Source organism: Leptonotus elevatus, chromosome 5 (assembly GCF_054856555.1).
Source record: "Leptonotus elevatus isolate MCC_2025b chromosome 5, RoL_Lele_1.0, whole genome shotgun sequence".
NCBI classification, from domain to species: Eukaryota; Metazoa; Chordata; class Actinopteri; order Syngnathiformes; family Syngnathidae; genus Leptonotus; species Leptonotus elevatus.
In genome coordinates this window covers 2,312,982-2,335,150 of record NC_141243.1, presented here as the reverse complement: position 1 = coordinate 2,335,150, position 22,169 = coordinate 2,312,982, and the positions used below count along the sequence as shown (strand labels likewise).

Below are 22,169 nucleotides of genomic sequence, written 5' to 3'. Positions count from 1 at the left end.
TAGATCTTATTTTAATCTAAAAATGAGATTCCTCATATAATTTCGAATGACAGTAAGATTAAGCTATTTTTTAATAACATGATTACATTCTTATTGATACTGTTCAAAACCCTAGATTAGTGACGATACATTCAGGTACCCTGTAAATTGGCAGTAATTTATAACTTTCAACTTTTTTTTCACATATACATATTTTATTCAAACAATCCAGTATTTACATACAATACTGACGCTTCTAATAGAAAAATCAAGCATTGATTAAACAAATGATCATCATTTTTGGTTACCCGCGTACAGTAACGTCTCTCCGCGATGCATTCAAAACTCCTCTGATAATTCTAATTTAACGGTAAAACTGTCAAAATTGAGTCTTAAGAAACTGATAATAGTAGCATTTGTCGGGATAAATGAAAAGCCATTATTGATCATCAAGCATACATCAAAAATATCAACAAATAAACTAAAAGTCTCCCTCGTACTTAGTTGAAGTCATAAATTATAACAAATTTCGTACTAATTGATGTGCCCTTGAACGCATCTTCTCCTGACGTCATTCGTGATTCAACAGGGCGGACATCGAACTTGTTGTTCGCCTGTTTCAGGTGACTTTCCCTATGAATTATGAACATTAATACCTTCATTTAATTACTTGATTCTGCTTTAACACACACACAGTTAGACTTAGCTCTTAAACGTGGCGACAGAGAGCTAGTTAGCTTAGCCTCTTTTAGTACAGTACATGAGGAAGATAACGCCTCGAATAATCGTTATTACACTTATGTTTTACCTCAATGTGATTGCAACAACGCGGCCGTGAATGTACGAACTTCAGGCCGTAAAATATATATATTTAAACAAAAAAAACGTTTATGAATGTGTTACTCACGTCCTCTTCACGTAAGAGACCGAGGCCGATTTGATTGACAGCTGTTTGCATCAATTAGAAAAGGGGGGAGGGGCGTAAATTCACGCCATCATTTGCTGGGCACTTGATTAGGTACACGTAGTCATACACTAACGATATGTTGTAGCCTATAATATTAATGCAATACATTCAAAAAAACAATTAAAAAAAATAAAGAATTACATTTTAAAATTCTGAATTGCAGAATGAAAAATGACTAAATGTTCCCATAATTACAAATTAACAAAAAAAATGACAGGAGTCCATCAAAAGCGATCTTAAAAGTATTATCCGGTGTGTAAGGTGTACCTAATGTATTGTCTGCGTGCAGGATGTCCGGCGCGCACGAGGAGGAAGTTGTGGCGAAGTTCCTGGATGCGTCGTCTCGCGGTGACGAAGGTCAGGTGACGTCCCTGCTGTCAGCAGTCCCGTCTCTGCTGAACCGGACGTGCCCGAGAGGATGGACTGCGCTCATGCTGGCTGCCAGGAACGGACATCTTGGCATGGTCCAAACGCTTCTGCGACACGGGTAAACAAAAGCCTACAGTGGGTAGAAAAAGTCTGCACACCCCTGTCCAAATGCCCGTTTTTTTTGTGATTTACTAAGATGAATCATTTTCCGCCATTAATGTGACCTGTGATGTGTTTGCGCAAGTGTGCACACCCTCTGATAACCAGTGGTTGTGTTCAGAATGGGATTAAATGGGACCCTGCCGCCATTTTAAATGCCTCTGCTTTTTCGTGTCGTCGTTTCAAGGTGCGACAAGAGTGGAGTGAACAGTAGCGGTCAGAGTGCATCCGATGTGGCCAAGTTTTGGGGTCACAAGCGCGTCTGCGTCTTACTGGGCGAGCGCGAAGAAGACGGCGATGGCGCGGGCTTTGAGAACTACTTTGGGGCCGAGCCTCTGGACCGTCTGAGCGCCAAGCGCACTGACGCCGCGTGGCTGGAGGGCAGGAAGAAGCATCCCGACTCCGTCTTCTTGCTCTTCTCAGACCTCAGCCCCATGCTGCACCGGGACCAGCAGGTCGCAACTCGCGTCTTCATTTGGGTCTTGACTTCATTTTGACTGTTTGATGTCGTTCGTGATAAGTTTGTTTTTATTAATAGTTAAAAACAAAAAAAAGTGGTTTTAACATTATTTTTTTTTAATTGTTTTGGTTCTTGATTATTTATTTTTTTACTTTGTTCCTGACTTGGTGGTGGAGTTGGTTCTAAGTTTGATTTTGTTTTAATTTTTTTGTTACTGTTTTTATTTGTACTTGGTTCTTAATGTTTTTATTTTTACTTTTTTTCGGACAGTTTTTATTTAGATTTTTAACTTGGTCCTTGATTTTGAATTGTTTATTTGGTTCTTGATTTTATAATTTTTTTTCATGATTTTATTTTGAACAAGGTTCTTGATTTTGATATTTGGTTTCAGAGAGTTTTCCCCCCCAACTTTTTTAAATATATGTATATATTGTTTTGACTTAGTTTTCAACTTGGTTCTTGATTTTTTTCTTTCATGATCTGACTTGGTTCTTGATTTTGATTTAATTTTGTTCGTTATTTGGTTTCAGATGGGTTTTTTTCACATATAACTTATTTTTAAATTGTTTTTTCATTTAGTTTTTTGCCTTGCTTCTTGTTTTCAATGGACTTATTATTTTTTTTTTTAACTTGCTTTTGTATAACTGTTTTGACGTTTTTTTAAATGTGGTATTTATTTGTGAACATTTACTTTGCTCTTGACTTCAACATTGTTAACGGGTGTTTCCTTACCTTATTTTAACTTCCTTTTTTATTTGACTTGCTTTCAATTTTGTTGTCGATGTCGTTCCTGTCTCTTGACTCAATTTTGTTTTGTTTTACTTTGTTGTGGACTTCCCGCAGGGCGTGCAGCATTTGTGTCGACTGGACTACGAGGCGGTCAAAGACCTCCTGGAGAAGCCGGACTGCGTGTTGATCTTCCTGGGTGTGGAGAAGAGGAGGAGCAGCACAACAACGGGAAGGGAACGCGCGTCCGGGGAGCTCCCGGCCTGGTTCGCCATCAGCGGCGAGCAGGAGGACGGCGCCGCGCTGCTTGGCCGCTGCCCGCACGGGGAGCAGAAGTGCTCCTTTGCTACAGCGCCGCACCGAGACCTGCTCAACCTCAGCGATGAGGACGCCGGTGAGGATGGCCACGCTTTCTTCTTCTCGTTGATTCTTTTCCATCCAGTCTTGTTTCCATCATCCTCTTTCTTTTTTTTATCTCCTCATTTTCTTCTTGTCTCTGTGTATTTCCATTTCCGTTGTCTTCTCTTCATATTTTCTTATCTTCCAACCTTGTCTTCTTCTCATCTTATCTCTTCCCATCGTCTTGTCTTCTCATTTTCGCAGTTTTCTCCTTTCCCCTCCCTCTCGTCTACTTGCTTCCTTGTCCCATTCTTTTCTCCTCATCTAATTGAGAGTGGCACAACATTAACATAAAATAAGCGCCCAAAAATATAATTGTCTATGAATGCCATCAGATGGCACCAAAGCTATGTTTTCATATTAGACATTGCCATACACGCCCGTGCAAGCCGTTGAAGCGACAGGGCGGCCATCTTGCTCCTCCCATCCCGCGAGCAGACTACTGTATAAACTATAGGGTATACGTACAGATTAGACATATACAGCTAGTAGGCAGTTAGTATAAGGCTGGGGATGGGGGGGGGGGGGGGTCGCGAGGTGTTCGCTATTTTTTTAACAAGTAAAAAAAATAAATTGTTAACAAGTGGACGGTATGTGCCGCTTTGAAGACCCCCTTCTTTGATCGCTCAGTTCCTTAGACCCCAATATTAGATTTGGAAGAAGCATCGTTTGTTGAATTACAGTTATAATTCTTGAATTTAAAAAAAAGATACAAGTTTCCTCCTGTAAACATCAAGCATATAATTTATACATGTATTTAAGGCAAGTTGTAAAATGTCTGAAGTCCTCTTGTTGAACTAATTTAAAACATAAATCATGCTGTTTCCAATAAGTACCGTCTCAAATGTTCTCCAATTTCGTTACTGTAAATGTATAGGATCGTATGCTGAGAAACGTTTCTTGGGAGGAGCAATATGGCGGCCTCGCGGCTTCAAGAGTCTTGCTTATCCAGTCATATATTCAGATCAGTTTGTCTGACTGAGTACAAAAATAGTGAATAACACCCCCCCCTTCATCTAAATATGTGACTAGGCAAATTTGTTTGTACTGTATTGTAAAATATAAATGATGCATTTTCATAACTGCATTGCTATATTTAACAAACCAAATCCCACTATGAGTTCGAGCCAGGATGCGCAACTACTGCAATACGATTGGCTGCTGCATCCAGGCAGATCACATTTGTTCAAGTCGGTTAGGGTTGGTCGGGGTCAATAAATTGCAACATTGCCACGGTCAAGTCACTTACTGCCCTTCACACCTGAATGCAGCAGCCAATCCGATTCCAACCTACAACATCTCGTCTCAGGTGTGCTGGCTCCAGCGCGCGCCCTGCTGGCGTGGCACCGTCGCTACGCTTTCTGCTCCACGTGCGGCAGCGCCACCATCTCTGAGGAGGGAGGACACAAGAGGACCTGCCGAAAGCAACAGTGCCCTAGCAACAAAGGGACACACAACACGTGCTACCCACGCACTGGTACGTACGCACACATTGCAAAAACACAAACTTTCTGATCTTGTTCATCGTCTTTTTCTCGTTGCTGCTGCTGCCGCTGTTCCTTTCCAGACCCCGTGGTCATCATGCTGGTGGTCCACCCCGACGGAAACCAGTGTCTCCTGGGCCGGAAGAGCGTCTTCCCCGCTGGAATGTTCTCCTGCCTGGCCGGCTTCGTGGAGCCCGGTAAGCGCGCACACAAACAGGAAGTGACATTATGTGACAGGAAGTTTATGGCAGGCGAGACGCTGGAGTCGGCGGCGCGGCGCGAAGTGTGCGAGGAGAGCGGCGTGCGGGTGGGCGCCGTTCGCTACGTTTCCTGCCAACCGTGGCCCATGCCCTCGCAGCTCATGATTGGCTGCCTATGCGTCGCCATGACGACTGACATCAGCGTGGACCGCAGCGAGATAGAGGACGCCAGATGGTTTCCGCGGCGACAGGTGAGGCAACATAAGCAAATTCGCAACTTCCCCCGCTGATCGGTTTTGTGTTTTGTGTTCCGTGGTCAGGTGACGGAAGCGCTGCTGGGTGGAGGATCCCGCCCAGGCCCCGGTCCCGTCCAATCAGGTCTCGTCCTCCCGCCCAAGCAGACCATCGCACACCAGCTCTTGAGACATTGGATCAGCATGGTCGCCAACCTATGAACTTTGACCTCAAATATTTCAGGACCACTTGACGGGTTAAGAACCAAAAAAAACATTTCAACAGACAATAACAAAACTTTTATTTTTTATTTTCACTTTACCTTCATATAAAACAAGTCAAACAGGACTTAGTTTTTTTCCCCCCCACATCCTTTTTTTTTTTTGGGACTTACCTGTAACAGCTCTTGTTCTTTCCTTCCCAACTTCTCACTTCTTTAACAGCATCAAGGACAAATCAGGAAGTAGATAAGCACAATGTGAGTGACACCTTAGCAGACAGGAAGTTGTTCCACAGTCAAGACCAGAGCCTGTAAAACCACTCGTAAAACAACCACAAGAGTAAATTCCCTCAAAAGGATTCCAGTGTTGGACTTTTTAAATGTAGATGCCACACTCTTGAAAATGCTTCCTCGGATCCCAGATGGCACCAAAGTAATATTTTTAGGCACATTAGCTCGAGCTTTAGAACAGGATGTGTTCCCTACCCCCCCAAAAAATCTACTAACAATCAATCTGCAAGCTATTGATTACTGTAGTTCCAATTAAAAAAAAAAAATACTTAAAATAAAAGCACCAGCAAGTATCAAAAAACAAATGTTTAATTTCTTTCTTTGCAATACTTCAGTTTTCTGCTTGTTCCAAATACAAAAAAAATGTACAAACATTTAAAAAGGACTCTTGCTCCATCAGGGGGAAAAAAACAACTTAGAAACACAAAGTACACAACAAAGCAAGCTGGTGAAATTGTTCCAGCCAGCAAACAAACAGACAAATGAGAAATAAAGAAACCAGTCTCGTCAAGTTGCTTTTGTTGATGTTATTTACACAAGTACACCAGCAGGGGTCACTGCTGGCCACATTTAACTGACCCATCACAAGTCAAGATTGACACAAAAACAAAAGTTGAGATGACCTGGCTCCTCTAAAACAGGAGGCCATGTCATATTTTTTTTTCTCCATTTGTCCATTTTTCAGCGCTTGTCTTTCAATTAGGGTGGCGGGTGAGATTTTAGGCAAGAGGCGGTGGGTACACCCTGGACTGGTTGCCAGTCGAAGACAAGTTTTGTTTCATTCAGCCGTGACTTGATAAACCGCACAGAGTTGGCTGGACTTTCACAATAAAAGCATGGGGGATTTCTACTGCTCCTAGCTGGGCGGTGACGTTATTTGACCTTTAAAAAAAAAAAAAAATGGCTTGAGACACAAGTTGGGCTACCGGTGTGCTTCACAACCCATATTGACCAGTTCATATTTGGTATACAATTAACAGATTTCCCAATCAGGCATGACATCTTCCACAAATTGTTTGGAAAAAGCTCACACACACACCATTCGTACGTGGTAAGGACATGTTGACGCCTGATACGTACTCCTCAACATTCACAGCTGATGCGGACGACGTTTGTATTTGATTTGAACGAGTTCACGCCGGTTACAAATGCATCTAAATCTGATACGGTACAAGTTCACACTTGGTAAGAAATCATTCACAGAATCATTCCTACATGATGCGGTCATTCTACAGTTGCTATGGACATATTCAGACCAGATATGAAATCATTCACACCTGGCTTTGGTTCGTTCGCGGCCGATAGGGACCCGTCTCACTTGGCACGGAATCGTTCATATCTGGTACAAACATGTTCCCCCGCCAGGTTTGGAAACGGTTTCACATATTTGTATGACATCATACAGGTATGAAATCATTCTTCACCTGGTGAACAACTTACAAAAAAACCTTCACACCCGATACAGAATTATTCGCATCCAGTAGGAACCCATTCACACTTGGGTTTGAAATAATTAGTAAAGCTTTACAAAAAAAAAATCACTCACACTTGTTACGGCTGCACCTTCACCTGGTATGCAGCCATTCGCACCTGGTAATTAAATAATTCGTGCCGGTTACTGACGCAGTCGCACCGATTGTGGATGAAATCACGCCTGGTTTGGGCACGTCCCGCTGTTCACACCTGGTAACAAATAATTCATCTAGTTACGGACATGACCACACTGGTTCGGGATGCCGTCACACCTGGTGCGTATCAGTTCATTAGCTGTGCAGCAGATCATCAGCAGGGTGATGGTGGGTGAGAACTACTACTGACTGAGGTTCTTGAATTGTTGACAGAGAAAACAAAATAGTAAAAGAATTTCTGAGATAGTCTTGTTTACGGTTGTGAAAGCTCATAACTGGCAGGAGTGTGGATTTTCTTCCTCTTCTTGTTTTTTTGTTTTTGTTACACTTGAAGGCATCGCTTTGGTTCAAGCATGTCGCGCTCACGTTCATGATTGGTGCATAGTCGAGGACGAGGGAGGTCGGAGAGGAAGGTTCCAGTGACGCGCTGATTAGACAAGACAACAAGCTCCTACGTCACCTGTTAGCGTGGCGCTGAACGACGCCGGCGGGCCTCGCATCCGTTCCGTTCCGGAAGTCCAAGCCGAGGAGTGAGCCAAGCCTCAAAAAATTGTACGTGTGTGTGTGTGTGTGTGCGCGTGCGTGCGCATGTGTTATTTGTTGCGCAGCTGTTCCAGCTGGTCCTGATACTCTGTGAACAGTCTTTGGAATCGCAGGTTTTCTCCGATGACGGGCAGCACTTCCTGCAACAACTCCCGCTTGCGCAAACCCTGAACATAAAACGGGGGGGGGGGGGGGGGGGGGGGACGCACAGTCAGCATACGCAGTGACACAATATCACAATTTCATATCACGCAACATGAGTACAGTCATTTCTGGACTACAAGGCGCACCTGACTATAAGCCGCGCTAGCTAAATTTGGGGAATACTCGGGTTTGTTACACATAAGCCACACCCGACTGTAAGTCGCAGGTGTTTTTATGTTACCGCACCTGGTTTTTCGCTACTTTCTTTTCCATAATGAGGGCGCAAATTGTCTCGCTCTCATTCTTTTTCTCCTACTGTATTCGGGCTCACTGGATTTGTTTTGCTCTGCCCGACGCTCTTGCGCTTTCTTTTGTAGTGCGCCCCATTGTGATCTGATTAATAAGCCGCACCTTTTTTTTAGCCGCAGGGTCGAATGTAAGTGAACAAAATAAGCGGCTTGCAGTCCAGAAATTACTGTAACATTGAAAAGTTATCTGAATGGTTCAAATGTCGAACGTGAAATTTGAAGTCGCAATGATGTGGAAATGGTCAAGGAATGTAGAAGAATGGTCAATATTTTTTTAAAACTCCTAATTTGTGAATTTCATATATTCCAAGACATCCTGAATCAGCTGGACATCTTGAAGTTGGAATGGTTTGTATTGGTCGCAAAACATGGAAGGAGGAGGTAAAACGTGCAACATGGGAATGTTCATCAAGGAAAACGTGTGAATTTAGTTTGATAAACAGTTCCCAAAATGTCCTTTGAATAAGTTGGATGGAATCATGAAAAAAAAAATAAAAATGAGAATGGAAAATAATCTTGTGCAAAATGTGGAATTGTGTAAAGTAGTCATTTTGGGAATGGGGAAAATAGCTCAAGGTGGTTTGAATGAATGGAGAAACGTTGAGGCAGTCAAATTGTGAAAAATGGCTGAAACACATAAAAGAAATGTGGTTCAGAATAACATGCGTGAATGCTCGTCAGCATTGACACAAGAACCAGAACCAGGATGAAGAAAGCGCTTGACGTGTCGTCCTACCAGTATGGTGGCCTCCCAGGCCGTAGCGGCCGACTTGTGAACGGGACCCAGAAGCTCCTTACAAAGGTCTCGCAGTCGAAACTCAGAGCCTGAAAGGTGAAGCGATGAGACGACACATTTCAAAGTCCTTCTTTCGTTTAATGACTTTTATGTAGATGCGAGCACGGAGAATGAACAAGCCCAGAGGACATGGGTAAAATCAGCATAAAATGGCCGCTTTGAGCCAAAACGTTATGGCTGTATGAGATTTTTTGTTGCGTTTACCATGACAGACATGCAAAAAATAAATAAATCATGAAGCTAAGTTAAATTGGCTTCAAGGGCCCGAGACGAATTTGACAAATGTTTTGGCGAGTCATCAATTTTCTCTCTCTCCAAAAATCAGCCTAAAATGGCTGCTCTAAGCCAAAATGGCAGACTTCCTGTGCCTTTTAAAACATGGTTTCTTTTATCAGACTTTTTTGGGGGTCTAATCATGACAAGCATGTCTACCAAATTTCATGCCGCTAAATATGTATGTAGGTATGCGAACGCCTGCAAAATGTTGATTAACTCGTTTGCTCCCAAAAATATAGGAAATAAAAAAATATATTATTTATTTTTATTTATTTAATTTATATTTAATGTATTAAATATTGTCATGGTCCCAAAAACATATTTTATAAGTTTTTTTTAAATATGCTAGAGCATACAGAAAGCTTTGATGCAGCTTCTGACCTCAAGAGGTCGCTTAAAGCAATGCTAGTTATTACAAAAAACGGCCAGCAGGTGGAAGCAGAGTATAAGCTATCAACCAGGGCCATGTTGCAAAAAGCTCTTTTCCCCACTGTTTTAAACACATTTGTGAAGAATGATGAAACTTGGCTATATTCTAATGCTAATTGCTGCAAAACGGAAATAGATACAAAAAAAAAAAAAATCCGTGATGAAAGTAGAGACTCTAATCTTTCTTTTGGTAGGTTCCATGTTTTCATAGCAATAGAACACAATATTCTGTGGGCCTTGCAAAATCAGTCAAAATCCAGTAAACCAGCCAGGAGCGAAGGGGGTTGCTTCAGTGAAAACGACTGGGAGTGAATGAGTTAATAAGATAAACGATGAATACATTTGCACTGCCTGGTGCTCGTACCTAAATGAAACGTCTGCGTACCTTCGTTGACGAGGAAACGTGCGTAGATGAGCAGCCAGTAGCGATACTCGGGCGCCGACCGCAGCGTGAGCGCCGCCGCCAGCTGGTTCTCCAGGAAGGCCAACGTCATGCTCTGCTGCAGGTGGTGCGGAGCGGTCGACAGGCGGGATGCCATGCGGCCGGCGCTGCCACAAGGAAGAAAAAAGAAGAGTGTCACTTTTTGCACCTTTTTTTCCTAGCGCTTTAGTGGTTGCGCTTACTTGAGGTTGCGTCCCTGCATGGTGGCCAGAGGCCCCGAGGAACCAGGTGCATCCTGGGTAGGGAGGCAGCTCCTGAAGTCGGCGCACTGGACCAGACAATCTCCTCGATCTGCGATCAGCGTCCTGAACATGACAGCCAATGAGAGTCAGTCGGGCTAAGGGGGAGGAGACCCGCCCCCCCTCTTAGTTACTCATTCATTGGCCAATCGTTGGTTTGTGTTGGCGCTTTGTGATTGGCTAATAAAGACAAGTGAAAAGGAGCTCTTGTTTGCGCATCTCACCACGTCTCCAGAGACGGGCTGAAGCAGAAGGACTTGCCGTTGGACAGGCCGATGACCGGGACGCCCTGCTGAGTCAGCAGAGATTGAGACACGGTCACCTCTGAACCTAAACACACGCGCACAAACGGGGTCAACACGATGGCTGCTTTGAGGACAGCCTCTCAGACAGGAAACAGGAAGTGGCCGGTCTCACCAGACAAAATGGTGGTCAGGGACTCGTTTTTGACCAGAGCCTTCTGCTTATGGACGTCCCTGTGGGTCGGCGCAGAGCACACGCACGTTATCAAAGACATCGCCAAATAAGACTTCAAAGACACCAGCAAGCACGTTGTGAACTGACCAAACTGAAAGCGTGGCCCCGGCGGTCAGCGCCATGACGAAGTGGGCCGAGCAGTTGAGGGCGGACACGGGTGAGGGCAACTGGATGGACGGCAGGAGGCGGCGGCCGTAGGACGAGAACACCGACAACATCCGGTCTTGGCACGCCACGGCCAGGATATCGCTGAGGGAGGAAGAGTCATGTGGTCACGCGACATCCCGGAACGTCTCGAGGGCGGGGCTTGGGGCTGACCTGCTCCCCGCCGCGGCCATCACGGAGCTGGGCAGCAGCGTGTTCCACTCGCGCCCGTCTCGGGAGCACCGCAGCTGACTGAGCCTGGAGCCGGCCGCCGATGTCACTTCGTTCTCCACCTCCAGGAAGACCGCCGGTTCCATGCTCACCTGCGTGTGCACATGCACGTCAGTCCACGTCTTGCGCGTCTTTTTTGAGCATCTTGCTGTCACCTGTAGGTTGAAGGCCTTCTGGAAGCTCGGCGTTGGCAGCTTGAGGATGGCTGCTGGTGCCGGAGTGGGCGGCGCCACCACCACCGTCGCCGCTGCCCTGACGGGCTCTCGCTCCGGGGGAGTAATTAACTGAAGCCATCAAAATGTCTTTTATTTTTTTCCCTCACTTAACACAAGACAGTATGAGATGAGATTTATTTCTCATTTTCCCTTTTTTTTTTTTCTTACCTGCGTGAAGGAGTGGCTCATGGCGGGCGGCGCCATTTTGTCCTTGCGAGGCCGCCCCTTCTTGCGCTTCTCCACCACCTCGGCTGTGTCCATCATCAGGGGCTCGGCTTTGCGCTTGCACAGGGACAGGTTCTTGTTGATGGCGGCCATCTTGTCCTCACTGTCGCTGCTGGTGTCCTCCTTGGCCTTGACGTCCTTCAGGACGGACGCCACCACGTCTTTGGGCCTAAGTGAGCCATCGGGGCCACAAAGTTGTTAGAAGATGTGACCGTGAATCGCCATTCACCTCTAAATTTGTCTATAGCACCTTTTTTTTTTTAAATGATTGGCTGAAAAAAATGCACCTTTTACTGTTTTCAAACCAATATCAGTACAAGTAGTTCATTCTTGTGTAGTCACCGATACCACTAGTACTTTTGATAGCCAAACATGTCAGCAATAATCACACTTAAGGGGTATTTGATTTAAAATCAAATTACTTTTGTAAAGAACAAATGTACATTAAGTTATCCCATATTTACTCTTATAATTTATTAGCATTTATTCAGCAGTACAACCTTGTTTGAATCATGAAGTTGTCTGTGAAGAAGAGCAGACCATGAGAAAAAGCATGACTCCTACTTCTGCAGCTGCAGAACAGGAACTGTGCCCTTATCAGAAGATAAGGACTGAAACATTTTGTTGTTAGAGCGCAGAAGAAAAATACGCCTGTATTATTATCTGACTCATGTCCGCGATGGTTTTAACGTTACTGCTGTGTTGCCCCTCCCCTTTAGAGCAGCAACAGCCATGTAACTAGGGTTGTATGTAAAAAATGTAAAAAAATAAAAAGAGTGTGCCTCAAAGCGGGTAGGATTGCAATCTCTGCACATCTCTTGTCTGTTCTACTCGCGAGCAAAAAGACTAAGTCTGGTCTGTATTATTATCTGCCCATTTTGATTTTGCTGCTGTGTTACCCCAAGCGGGTAGGATTGCAATCTGTGCACATCTCTGTCTGTTCTCCTCTCGAGCAAAAAGACTAAGTCTGGTCTGTATTATTATCTGCCCATTTTGATTTTGCTGCTGTGTTACCCCTCCCCTTTAGAGCAGCAACGGCTAAGTAACTAGGAAATGCCCTGTAAAAAAAATTAAAAGAGAGGGCTTGGGAGAGTGCGCCTCAAAGCGGATAGGAGATTGTAATCTGTGCACATCTCTGTTGGTTCACCTCGCGAGCAAAAATAATCTAAGTCTCTTGTCTTCCTTCTTTGTCTGTTGTTTATTAAATGTTCTAGGCTGACTGAACCTGATACAAACTATTTATTCTGAAGCGTAAGATTGAAAGATACGTTTGAGGTCTTTGGTACCATAGTTTGTGGGATATTGAAGGTTTAAACTGGGGCTTGGTTGACTTCAATTTCTTATTTATACAGAGCGGGAAAGTTGAATGTAATATAACCTGTCAAGTGGCGGCAGACCGGCAGTGGAGGAGATGGCGGCAGGGACGCCCGGCGTGGTTTTGGATCTCTCGGTGAACCTGGAGTCCAAGGCCTTCATCGGCTCGATCTTGGAGGCGGATGCCAGTAACAGACTGGCCTTGACACTGGATGGGAGGACCTGCTCCCTGGTGTCCTCCAGGCCCTTGGGGGCCATGTTGGTGGACGGCGGCGGCGGCAGGGCGAGCGTGGGGTCGAGGTGGGGCCGCAGCCCCCCCTGCAAGGGGGCCGCTGTCGCCACCTGTCCCGGGCTGGAGTCGGTGTTGAGCTGAGGGGGCAGCTGGTTGGACAAGGAGGACGGCAAGATGGGAACGCTGTTGAAGAGCGCTGGGGAGAAGTCCCTAATGAAGAAGGTGGACAATCAAGTGTTATGCCGGCTCATCGTGACGTTTGACAATAAAGAAACAAGCCTGTGGCGGCCATTGTCAGCACTCAGTGGCAATTGTCGGCCTGCTTATATCACAACGTTGTGCCGTCAGCAACGTTTACCGAAGTTCTATGCTAGAGACTTACATCAACAATACTCAGCATTGTGTAAGGACATCAGATAGCTTAGCATCGGTTAGCTAAAGTGGACAGGACTGGTCAAATATGGTCAAGTCTATGACATGATTAGAGATCTGCCCATCCAGGATTGACCAATCAGAGAAAGGGAGTTGCATAAGCTTGTGTTTCGCTGGGAAGAAGTCCAACCATCTTGTAGCAGTTTGACAATTTTGTCTCAGGTTGTGAGCGTGGCAGCTGTAGTCTTGTGTCTTTATTGTTACTTGCAGCTTGGACGCCCCCGCCCCCCCCCCCCCCCCAAATAAATAAAAAATCCCTACCCGGTGTCAAGCTGCGCGATACACAGCGGCGTGATCCGTCTTCTGCCGTCAGCGGTTCGAGTCTCCACCTGCTTCTTCAGCAAGTTCTACAAGAACATCGGAAGGTCAATCAGTGAGGAAGTCTTGACCTGAAGGACCAAAAAGGTTCCCGCTCACCTTCCTGATGTCCTCCAGAGACTCTCCGTTCATCATGCTGTTGAGCTTGGGCGCCGAGGAATCTGCGCTGGCCACTGCGGCGGTGTTCTGGGCCGAGCTTTGCCTCTCCTGCTGGTATTTGAGCATCTCCGGGTTCTCGATGATGGTAGTGCCCAGCTGCGGCTCCTGAGTGCTGGTGATGGCCAGACTTTTGCCGTAGATGTTCTGGTGGATGGTGTTCTGAGAAAGAGGAGACATTTACTCATTGGGTTCCGGATTCTGCACGACTGGGGCAGACTGTACGGTGGTCGGCGGACCTTCTCCTCCTCGCTGAGCGGGTCTCCCAGTTCGTCCAATGAGAAGTCCAGGTAGGCCACAGTACCATCCATGGAACACACCAACATGCCCAAACCCGTCAGAGTCCTGAAACACACACACACACACAAAACAAGGATTTAATGAGAGGAACTGAAAACAGAAGTGTAAGTGATATTAAATACAATGTCAAAATGTTAGATTACAGTTTTACATATTGTCACCTTCTTAAAACAATAGCCCAAATCATATGTTTGTTTTTGTTTTTTTGCCTTAAACACATCCTCATGATGCTGCTCGCTTGTGCTAAAATCAGCTCCATCCTGATGGTGACAATATGGCAACATGCTAAATTAACTAATCTGCTCCTAAAAACGTGTAGATACGTTGTTTTTTAATTATTAACATGCATGGTTTTTTTTTATTGCTTTTTTTATGCTAGAGCATACAGAAGGCTTTGATGCAGCTTCTGAACAGAAGAGAACGCTTGAGGCAATGATAATTATTACAAAAACGGCCAGCAGGTGGCAACAGAGTATAAGGGCCATGTTGCAAAAATCTCTTTCCCCCACTGTTTTAAACAGATTTGTGAAGAATGATGAAACTTCTATATTCTAATGCTGATGACAGAAATTAACATTTTTTCCCTGATGTATAGACAATTAGAAATTAATTTTGGCGTAAACATGTGAAATCAGACCTTAACCTCACACACCTTGAGACCACCAACAGACAATTGGTGGAACAGTAGACAGCCAACAATAGGGCCGAGACAATTTGGTCGAATACTAGTACTACCAATCAATCACTCAATCAATCAATCAATCAATGTTTGGAAAAACTCACCAGGAAATGTCCATGATGGATTTGTCAAACAAATCGTGGATGACTACCAGGGGGCGCTTAAGGGAGGTTAGCTGGAGATTCACATGAGGAAGAAATACTGTTAGTGCCAACAAAAAAAAAATTGTAGAGAGAGGTAAACTACAATCGTGGTTATGATTTAAGAAAGCAGTGACATGGAGTAAAGTGAATCAAGTGCATTGAAAGACAATTCTGAGAACAATTACGGTTTAGGCAAACACGTGCGTTCGCCAGGAGCCACAAAACATCTCGTAAAAAATAAAATGCTTCCCTCATGCAAGGGACGATTCTCAGTGCCAAGTTATCGAAACAGGTTTTGTATACAGTAAAAATCAACTTGACCTTTGCACTTAAGTGCATTTCAGAGTCTGCACTTTTGACATTTTACTTCAGTAAATGGTTAGGTCTACTTTTTTTTTTTTTTAATATATATATATATATTTTTTTTATTATTATTATTATTATTTATTTTTTTTTAAGAAAAGTTAGGTCTACTTTTGAGTACATTTAACCTCTTGCATGTGTATTAACGCACTGTATGTTATGCGGGCAACAATTTGTACCAACCCAGACGGAGAGCGAGCGGTCCTTGCTGCCTACGGCGCAGCAGCAGTACGGACAACTGGGCTTTGACGAGCTGCCGTTCTTCTGCTTCTTCTTGAAGATCTTTGGGTTGAATTTCTAAACACACACACACACACACACAAAAACAACAACATGTTCCCTACAGCAAACACGTGTAGACAGGCGAAGAAAACAAACCAACAAATCCTTTTAAAAGCAAGAGTGGGGCCAAGTTACATAATCCCACATCCACACACGTTTTCCCTGACCTTGATTTACAGCAAGGCAGCGTAAGATCTGTCGTTTTCTACGAGACGACATGCACTAAAAGCCGAAAAGCTGAGCAGGGCAGCGGTGATAGCAACGATTAGCATTGGCTTCTGATAAGAAACATAGTCATTAAAACACAAGGATTTGTGTTCAACCGCATGCCATCTCAAACTTTTTTGTTGTGGATGTCTTCTTCAAGCTGCCGAATACAGATCATTGAATTTTCGAATCGCTACTGCACATGACGTCACATCATCCGCAGAGGGGAAGGCGGGAAATTCGAAACTTGAATCCAGTCTGAAAACTACTGGCCCAGAGGCTTGCAGGAGTTCCCATTGTAAACAGCTATGGTGTTAATATGCTAATTGGAAGATGTTTTGAGTCATAGATGGTCAAATAAAAAGGCTATTCCAGGTGTTTCTCCCGTGTACAAAATTCAGAGTCGGCCAGCCCTCCAGCCTAAGCCGCTGATATCGCTCGACACAGCTCTGCAGCTGTGTCGATTGAGCTCGGCAGGAACACATTTGAACTGAAGTTGCGCCATTATTATAAACAGCAGTTCACCGGAAAGACCTGAAGCGTCAACTAAAGAAGAAACAGCTTTCTTTGTTTTTTTTTAATGTACCGAAGAAGAAACAGATCATGGAGCAACCGTTGCACAGGCCCATTTCCTGATTGCGAGGTGGCGCCAAGGTCATAAAAACACAGTATATACAATAAACATAATAGTGTTTTACAACAATTTTATATATGTACTACTGGATGCTTTTTTAATTATTGTGATTTTAAAAAAAATGGCTAAAATTAATTACCAATACCTTAAAATAAGACTGGTAATAACACCGATACCGTGACCTGATATCGGTAGTCAGCCATCATAGTCAGGGTGATACCACCTCTGCCTCAATTTTGAGCCAGGAAAAACCCTGTACTTGTAAAGATATTTTTGGTCAAATTCCTCCAAATATCCCCAACGTCGCGTCCGTACGTGTACCAAGACTCACCACCACCGTGACGGCTTTCCTGTGGCCCACAAAGTCCATGTTGGTCTTCCAGCCGTCTCTCTCCACGATCTGCGCTGTGGGTCCCGAGTTGTTCATGGCGTGCGCCGACACCAGGTACTGTCCGTCGGGCGACCACGACAGGCGCAGGACGTGTGTGGTGCCGCCACACTTGGGCACAAGAAAGCAAGGACACAAAAGTGCTGATCAATACAACAGCAGCAAGGATTTTCCTGCATATCTTTTAGTGCTACAGATACGAAATATTTTTAGAATCAACAAAATTCCAATAGAAAATATGCATGTGAGAGGTGCAGGTACGATTTTCATTTTGTCCACTTTTGCACATAATGCTCCCTTGTAACTTTGAATGTGTATGGTTTTAAAGGGCGGGGCCTGGCCTGGTCTGTGAGTTTAGTCCCTCCCTGGGCACTTGCTTGCTGTGCGCATTTTTTCTTTTTTGAGCAAAAAAACTAAACAAAACCCGTGAACAACATAATCATAATCATCATCATCATCATCATCATCTTAAAAGAAAAATAAAAGAAAAAAAGAAAGGGAAAAAAAAAGAAAAAAAATCATCATCATCATCTTAAAAGAAAAAAAAAAGAAAAAAAAAGGGGAAAAAAAATAAGGAAAAAAATAAGGAAAAAAAAAATCATCATCATCATCATCATCATCATCATCCTTTTCTTGCTGCCTACCTCGCTGAAAGGCTTGGTGATGTTGGCCTCCATCTGCCAGTCCACCGTTCTCCACACTTTCAGGCTGTGGTCGTCGGCCTGCGAGGCGATGTACTTGCCCACCGGGTCCCACGTCAGGCCCTTGACCAGGCCCGTGTGGCCCCGCAGGCACATCACCATCTCTGAGGAAGCACCGGACCCCGCACTCGTGTTTAATATTGTCAACGAAAACTAAACTAAAATAATTTCGTCAACACACATTTTTTCACCGGATTAAAACTAGACTAGTCTAGACTAAAACCCTCATTAATAAACAAATAACCGGGACTAAATCAGTCTGCATTTTTGTCGACTAATGAAGACGAGATGAAAATGTACTCCACTTAATAAAAAAAAAAACTGGCCTAAAATCGGTGGCGTATTTCGTACATGAACAAAAACGAGACGAAAATGATATGATTTTGTAAAATCTTGTCTCTGCTAATCTGTCACTGTGACATTGTCATGTGACACGTTCCCTTTCATATCTGCAGCTAGCGAGCGCAACATGCACAAACACACGGGACAGATGGGAGGTGAATTCACGGTGAGCGAAAAAAAAAAAAAAAGTTAATTAGTTATAATGTAACATTAATCCAATGGCTATAATGTTCAAATAATAATGTTAATCTGACTACTAAATTTGCTAACTAATGCTGGCTAATTTACTAGCTCATAGCATGGAGCCATAGTAGCCACTGTGGAGTTGTTTTTCATCAAAAAGATGAGAGAACATTTTATGTGAAATAGTTTTAGATCTGAAATGAACAACATCATCTGCTGACAAAAAAAATATACAAAGGTAAAATGATTGTCCTGACTAAAACGGAATGAATAAAATTATGTTTTATTGGACTAATAATATAAGACTAAAATTCTAGATTTATAGTCGACTAAAAATTGACTAAGTAAAAATGGGACGAGGTTGACTGTTAAAAACTAAGAAGCGTGATTGAAACTGGACTAAAACTGAGATTACATTTAAAAATGGCTCATAAAATTAACACTACCCCGCACATTTTAACGAGGCCACTTTGACCACATTTCCACGCCACCCCATTTTCAAAATGTGTTTTTTTTTTGCTAAACGGTGGCACAGCAACACAAGCTTTTCCTTCTCTTACCGGGGAATTTGCGCGCGTTCCAGATGACGATGGTGTTGTCCACGCTGCATGACGCCAGCCACACGTCGTGGGGAGACCAGGCGACATCCATCACATCTACACAAACAACGTCATGATGATTAATGTCAAATTCTTTTTTTTTGTCTCTAGAGTGCCAAGAGAAGAGGAAAAAAAAGGATGTCTTTTTTTTTTTTTTTTTTATGTTGTGGCTTTGTGATGTGCACGTTCCGAGTTACCTCCGGTGTGGTTCCTCAGAATGGTGACACATCTCCACTGCTCCACGTTGGCCAGTTTGCTGCTCGAGCCAAACACCGTGCTCGGACCGATGAATCTAAACATCACATCAGGGTCAGAATTTTTACTACTGCCGTTTTTTTTTTTTGGGCCAATTTATTTATTTATACATTACAACATAAGATAAAGATAATGACATTAAACCCCTTCCTCACCAAAAAAAATGCAGATTTTTGTCTCTTTAGTGAAGTTAAACAAATGCTAAGGAACAAAGTACTGTAAAATTTTTGGTCAAATGTTCTGCTTGTAATTTATATCTTTGTTGAAAACAAGTTTGCAATTCGCTATGCATGTTTTAATTAGTCAGCCAATTAATGGGTTATCAGAATTTATTCTGCCAAATATTGTAAAAATCCATATCCATCGGGCCCACGTTTTTTGCAATCAATTATTCTATCGATTATCCAATAGATTAATCGATGGATAAATGAGAATGTGAGGTGCAGGTATTATTGTTTTCCACTTATGGCTGCCACCCTCATATTCCACACTGTAATATCTGTGACATCTGAATGTGCCTGGACTTAAAGGGCGGGGCCTAAACAGGCGAGTGACATGGGTGTCAGCGAGATGTGAGTGTCGCGTTGGCTGTTGTGAGCTCAGGTTTGCGGCTGGCAGTTTGAGCCAGTCTGTGTGTTGAGTGCTTGGGGGTCTTGTTGTCTATCCTTGACCACTTGTGGGGGCAGGACATTAGTTCTGACTAGCGGTGGTGGGAGATACTAAACTAGCTAACATCAGTAACTTGCGTTGCCAATCGTAAACGTGCTTTTATGGTACATTAGTTCTGTTTGCAGTATACACATGGCACTTTGCTATGATCTTTTGTAAAGGTAATATGATCCCAAACTTTTGACATTTTGTCTTTTACGGACTTTTTCCCCACCAGGTTCACCGCCATCTTATTACTATACTGAGTGGTGCGGGAGTTCGCAGTAGCATTAGTCTGTATGGAAAATGTATCATTGTGAAGCTTCGAGCCTTGAAGTGGCTTGGAATTATTATTTTTTTAATCCAATGCTTCGATTAATTTGATTAATCATTTAAACATTAATAAACAGCTAGCTCATTGTTAGCTTAGCATAGTTAAGCTATGATATGTGCGTTTGTGTGCGCATGTACATACGCAGCTCGTTTCCACACCATCACCAACTTGTCGTCCCCTCCAGACGCCAGGTAAAGTCCATTGTTGGACCAGCGCACGCAGTTCACGCAAGCTGCACAAAAGACGGTTCAATCTGATTTTCGCCCAGTATGCAAAATGCCATAGACAGGCTAACGGAGCATTTATGTCGCTGCAGCTATTTTAGCACAAACGGTGCAGCAACACGTTAAACAATAAAAACTTAAAAGGCATTTTTAAGATTATTATTATATAGTCTTTATCCTTCACAGAAAACGAATAATATTACTGCAACTTAGTGAGAAGTTGTGAGCCATGAGTATGCATGTATTATGGCCAAGATGCATGAGCACAGTGTTATTTACTTTTCATAATAATATTACCTAGATGATTGTCCATCTGGCAAAGCATTTTGGGAACGTTCTCATTCTTCTCATCTTCCTCACGGAGGACAGGCGCCATGTTCCAGATCATCACCTTCCCCGAATCCTCCCCTGATGACCACAAACGCTTTATTATACCATTCCTTGATTTGAACGAAGTATTCTCGTGTGTGTGTGTGTGTGTGTTTGTTTAGTTACCTTGCCCGCCAGTTGCAAATTTGGTTCCATCCGGGTGAATGTCAACAGAAAAGATGGGCTTGCCTGTCAGAAAAAAAAAAAAGGACAAAATATTAACTTAAAAGGAGCTATGGAAAAGTGTATGTGCAAGTAGAGGAAAGTCACAACACCGTAATCAAAGCAAGAGGAAAGGCTAATAAAAAAGCGTGGCACAAAGATGAAGGCTTTCTAACTTTTAGTGGTCCAAATTTGCTATTTGTTGAGCATGGTACTAAGTACCGCTAACTTAGCAAAGTGACAGTAGTTAGCTGCGTTGGGTAACGTCAAAGGCTTGTTGGCTGGGGGGGGGGGCTAAACACAGTAGGACCTCCTTATGAGAAACAAACTTAAGCAGCAAATTGACTGCGTTTGTCTTTGTTTGGGGGGCTCAGGTGTGCTTGACGTGTTGATTAACTACTAATAAAAGGAGTTAATAATTGCCTTTCTAACTGCAAGTGGCCCAAAAGTGCTAACGTGAAACCAAAAGGTAAGCACAACTGTGTTGGCTTTTATTGGACAGTGGAGACCTAGATAAGCTCTCACTAATGCTTATGATAAGTAGCACGTAGTTGAATGCTCGATGATGGACTTCCGCGGCATGTACCAATGGACAGATCTGCTCACTTATTGACAAGTGTATGAAGTGCTGCCTCTACCAGGGAAAATACAATCCATGATGTCTTTGTTGGGGGGGGATTCACTGTGCTTCACTTGCAGATAAACCACGAATAAAAGAAGTAAGAACCAACCGTGGCAATGACACATAGATGAAGGCTTTTTAACTGAAAACGGCCCAAGCATGTTAGCCGTTAAGCATGCTAATTGCTAACTTAGCAAAGTGACAGGAGTTAGCCGTGTTGGCTAACGCCAAAAAATAGCCAGGAGGGGTGCTAGCTAAGCTAGGTAGGTAGATAGGGTTAGCAAACATAGCAAACATTTGTGCTCGAGGGAGGACCGCTTTAGCGTTTAGTGCCCAAAATCTACCCTCGGGTTTCAACTTGGAGTGGCGCCGGGTGTGGACGTTCACCGGTGCACAACCTCGCCATCACTCCCCTCGGGAGCCCCTGCCGACGACAACAACAAAAGCCCCAACTTGATCCCAGAGGTTCGCTTACTTACTGTTGTGGCTCACCCAGCTCGGCTTCAGCAGCTTCATCTCGAAAATATTTTGTATTTATTTATTCTTAATTATCAATTTCTTTTGGGCTCGGCGTCCGCCTTTTATCTCTCAAACTCCGGCCGACACTCGAGTGTTTTTGGGGGGCTTGAACTCCATCGCTCCTTGCAGCATCCCCGCCGAAGCGAGCCGGACGTGTGACGAGGTGACACCGCGCATG

General features: G+C 43.8%; 2 protein-coding genes across 2 annotated transcripts; one reads left to right on the top strand and one right to left on the bottom strand.

Moving 5' to 3' along the window:
• The first annotated feature begins 554 nt into the window (after positions 1-554).
• nudt12 (nudix (nucleoside diphosphate linked moiety X)-type motif 12) lies at positions 555-5,997 on the top strand. Its single transcript, XM_086075304.1, has 8 exons — positions 555-602; positions 1,236-1,433; positions 1,662-1,929; positions 2,778-3,054; positions 4,369-4,536; positions 4,627-4,740; positions 4,795-4,994; positions 5,064-5,997. The coding sequence occupies exons 2-8, from the start codon at positions 1,237-1,239 to the stop codon at positions 5,196-5,198; spliced, it is 1,359 nt and encodes a 452-aa protein (XP_085931430.1). The 5' UTR covers positions 555-602; position 1,236; the 3' UTR covers positions 5,199-5,997.
• On the bottom strand, positions 5,780-22,152 carry hira (histone cell cycle regulator a). The gene is made up of 24 exons (XM_086075214.1): positions 21,952-22,152; positions 20,815-20,877; positions 20,617-20,727; positions 20,237-20,327; positions 19,056-19,150; positions 18,820-18,915; positions 17,678-17,838; positions 16,977-17,144; positions 15,706-15,819; positions 15,121-15,191; positions 14,277-14,382; positions 13,981-14,199; positions 13,825-13,910; positions 12,964-13,341; positions 11,529-11,754; positions 11,301-11,429; positions 11,089-11,237; positions 10,858-11,019; positions 10,711-10,769; positions 10,518-10,623; positions 10,237-10,359; positions 9,998-10,161; positions 8,848-8,936; positions 5,780-7,826 (listed from the first exon to the last, which is right to left on the bottom strand). The coding sequence occupies exons 1-24, from the start codon at positions 21,986-21,988 to the stop codon at positions 7,710-7,712; spliced, it is 3,120 nt and encodes a 1,039-aa protein (XP_085931340.1). The 5' UTR covers positions 21,989-22,152; the 3' UTR covers positions 5,780-7,709.
• Positions 22,153-22,169: the final 17 nt, after the last annotated feature.

Coding starts and splice junctions, on each gene's coding strand:
- nudt12 (XM_086075304.1), top strand. CDS start 1,237: ATGTCCGGCGCGCACGAGGAGGAAGTTGTGGCGAAGTTCCTGGATGCG. Junction 3,055..4,368: donor CCTCAGCGATGAGGACGCCG/GTGAGGATGGCC, acceptor ATCTCGTCTCAG/GTGTGCTGGCTCCAGCGCGC. Junction 4,995..5,063: donor GATGGTTTCCGCGGCGACAG/GTGAGGCAACAT, acceptor TTCCGTGGTCAG/GTGACGGAAGCGCTGCTGGG.
- hira (XM_086075214.1), bottom strand. CDS start 21,988: ATGAAGCTGCTGAAGCCGAGCTGGGTGAGCCACAACA. Junction 15,192..15,705: donor ACCGCTCGCTCTCCGTCTGG/GTTGGTACAAAT, acceptor GTGAATCTCCAG/CTAACCTCCCTTAAGCGCCC. Junction 11,430..11,528: donor TGAGCCACTCCTTCACGCAG/GTAAGAAAAAAA, acceptor TGATGGCTTCAG/TTAATTACTCCCCCGGAGCG.